At 39.8% G+C, this 1,037-nt stretch overlaps 1 protein-coding gene across 1 annotated transcript; it reads right to left on the reverse strand.

Moving 5' to 3' along the window:
• On the reverse strand, positions 1 to 811 carry LOC149005895 (protein CYSTEINE-RICH TRANSMEMBRANE MODULE 9-like). Its single transcript, XM_089169338.1, has 3 exons — positions 695 to 811; positions 385 to 541; positions 1 to 276 (listed from the first exon to the last, which is right to left on the reverse strand). The coding sequence occupies exons 1-3, from the start codon at positions 708 to 710 to the stop codon at positions 231 to 233; spliced, it is 219 nt and encodes a 72-aa protein (XP_089025464.1). The 5' UTR covers positions 711 to 811; the 3' UTR covers positions 1 to 230.
• Positions 812 to 1,037: the final 226 nt, after the last annotated feature.

Here is a 1,037-nt window from a genome sequence, read left to right on the forward strand (position 1 = left end):
TACCATCTCAACTAGCTTTCTATTATTATATACATAAGAGAGAACCTCTAGATATATAATGTAATTATATTGAAACCCAATCATTAATTTAAAATTACATGGGAAAAAATACAAATTTCCACACAGAGGAATTCAAAGGATTGACCACTCAAGCAGAGCGGCCAAAGACAAGTATAGAGATGAAGAAACAACAGAGAACCCCCCAAACAGTCTTCCTTCATGATCAGTCCTTATGCACACATATCCAAGGCACAGCAGCAACATAAAGCAGCACAACTGCAAAACACACAAATAACCAAAAATGATTAGAAAAGAAGGCTTCAACAAAAACAGAAGGTTGAAACCTGAGAAAGAGGAATAATTGAAAGTTGTGTAAATACTAACCATCCCTTCCAGAACCCATCACCTCTGCTCTTGGTTTCTACAGGATAAGATTGCTGTGGGGCTCCAACACCATCCATGGTGGGATAACCAGCAGGTGGCGGAGGAGCTACATATGGTCCTTGTGCTGGGTAAGACTGAGCAGGTGGGGGATAAGCTCCTACAAGTCACACAAACACAACAACACGGATGAACACCAGAACCAGATGGGTCTCATAAGAAAAATGAAAAACACAAGTAATCTTCAACCAAACAAAGAACTGGGGTCTCTGAATCAGCAAAAACCAGATCAGGATCCTTAAAAAATTTCTACCTGGCTGCTGAGACATGTTGTTGAAGTAGCAAGTTCAAAAGGAGATTACAAAGAAGAGAAGCTCAGAGCAATGGAGAAGAAGTGAAATTGATTTCTGAATTCTGGGGATGTTTGGGTTGTATTTGTAGATGAGGTGAAGTGAGGAGACGTGGAGTTTTCTTGCATAAATTTTCTTTCTTATCGTCGCGGTGAAGAGAAACGCGCAAATGACGAAAGCTGATGTGGAAGGACGGAGTGATTGTGCAACGTGGCAAGTTCTCATCATTGATCAGAATCATTAGATCAATCTGATACTTATTTGATAATGACACGTGTTCAAAAGAATGTTCTGACGACTTTTCAA

Source organism: Hakea prostrata, chromosome 9 (genome assembly GCF_041222555.1).
Source record: "Hakea prostrata isolate BN-2017 chromosome 9, UWA_Hpros_2, whole genome shotgun sequence".
In the NCBI taxonomy this organism is placed as follows: Eukaryota; Viridiplantae; Streptophyta; class Magnoliopsida; order Proteales; family Proteaceae; genus Hakea; species Hakea prostrata.

Excerpts from the sequence above, each read along its gene's own strand:
- LOC149005895 (XM_089169338.1), bottom strand. Across the intron at positions 277-384 it reads GATGGGTTCTGGAAGGGATG|TTGTGCTGCTTTATGTTGCT; the intron begins GTTAGTATTTAC and ends TGTGTTTTGCAG.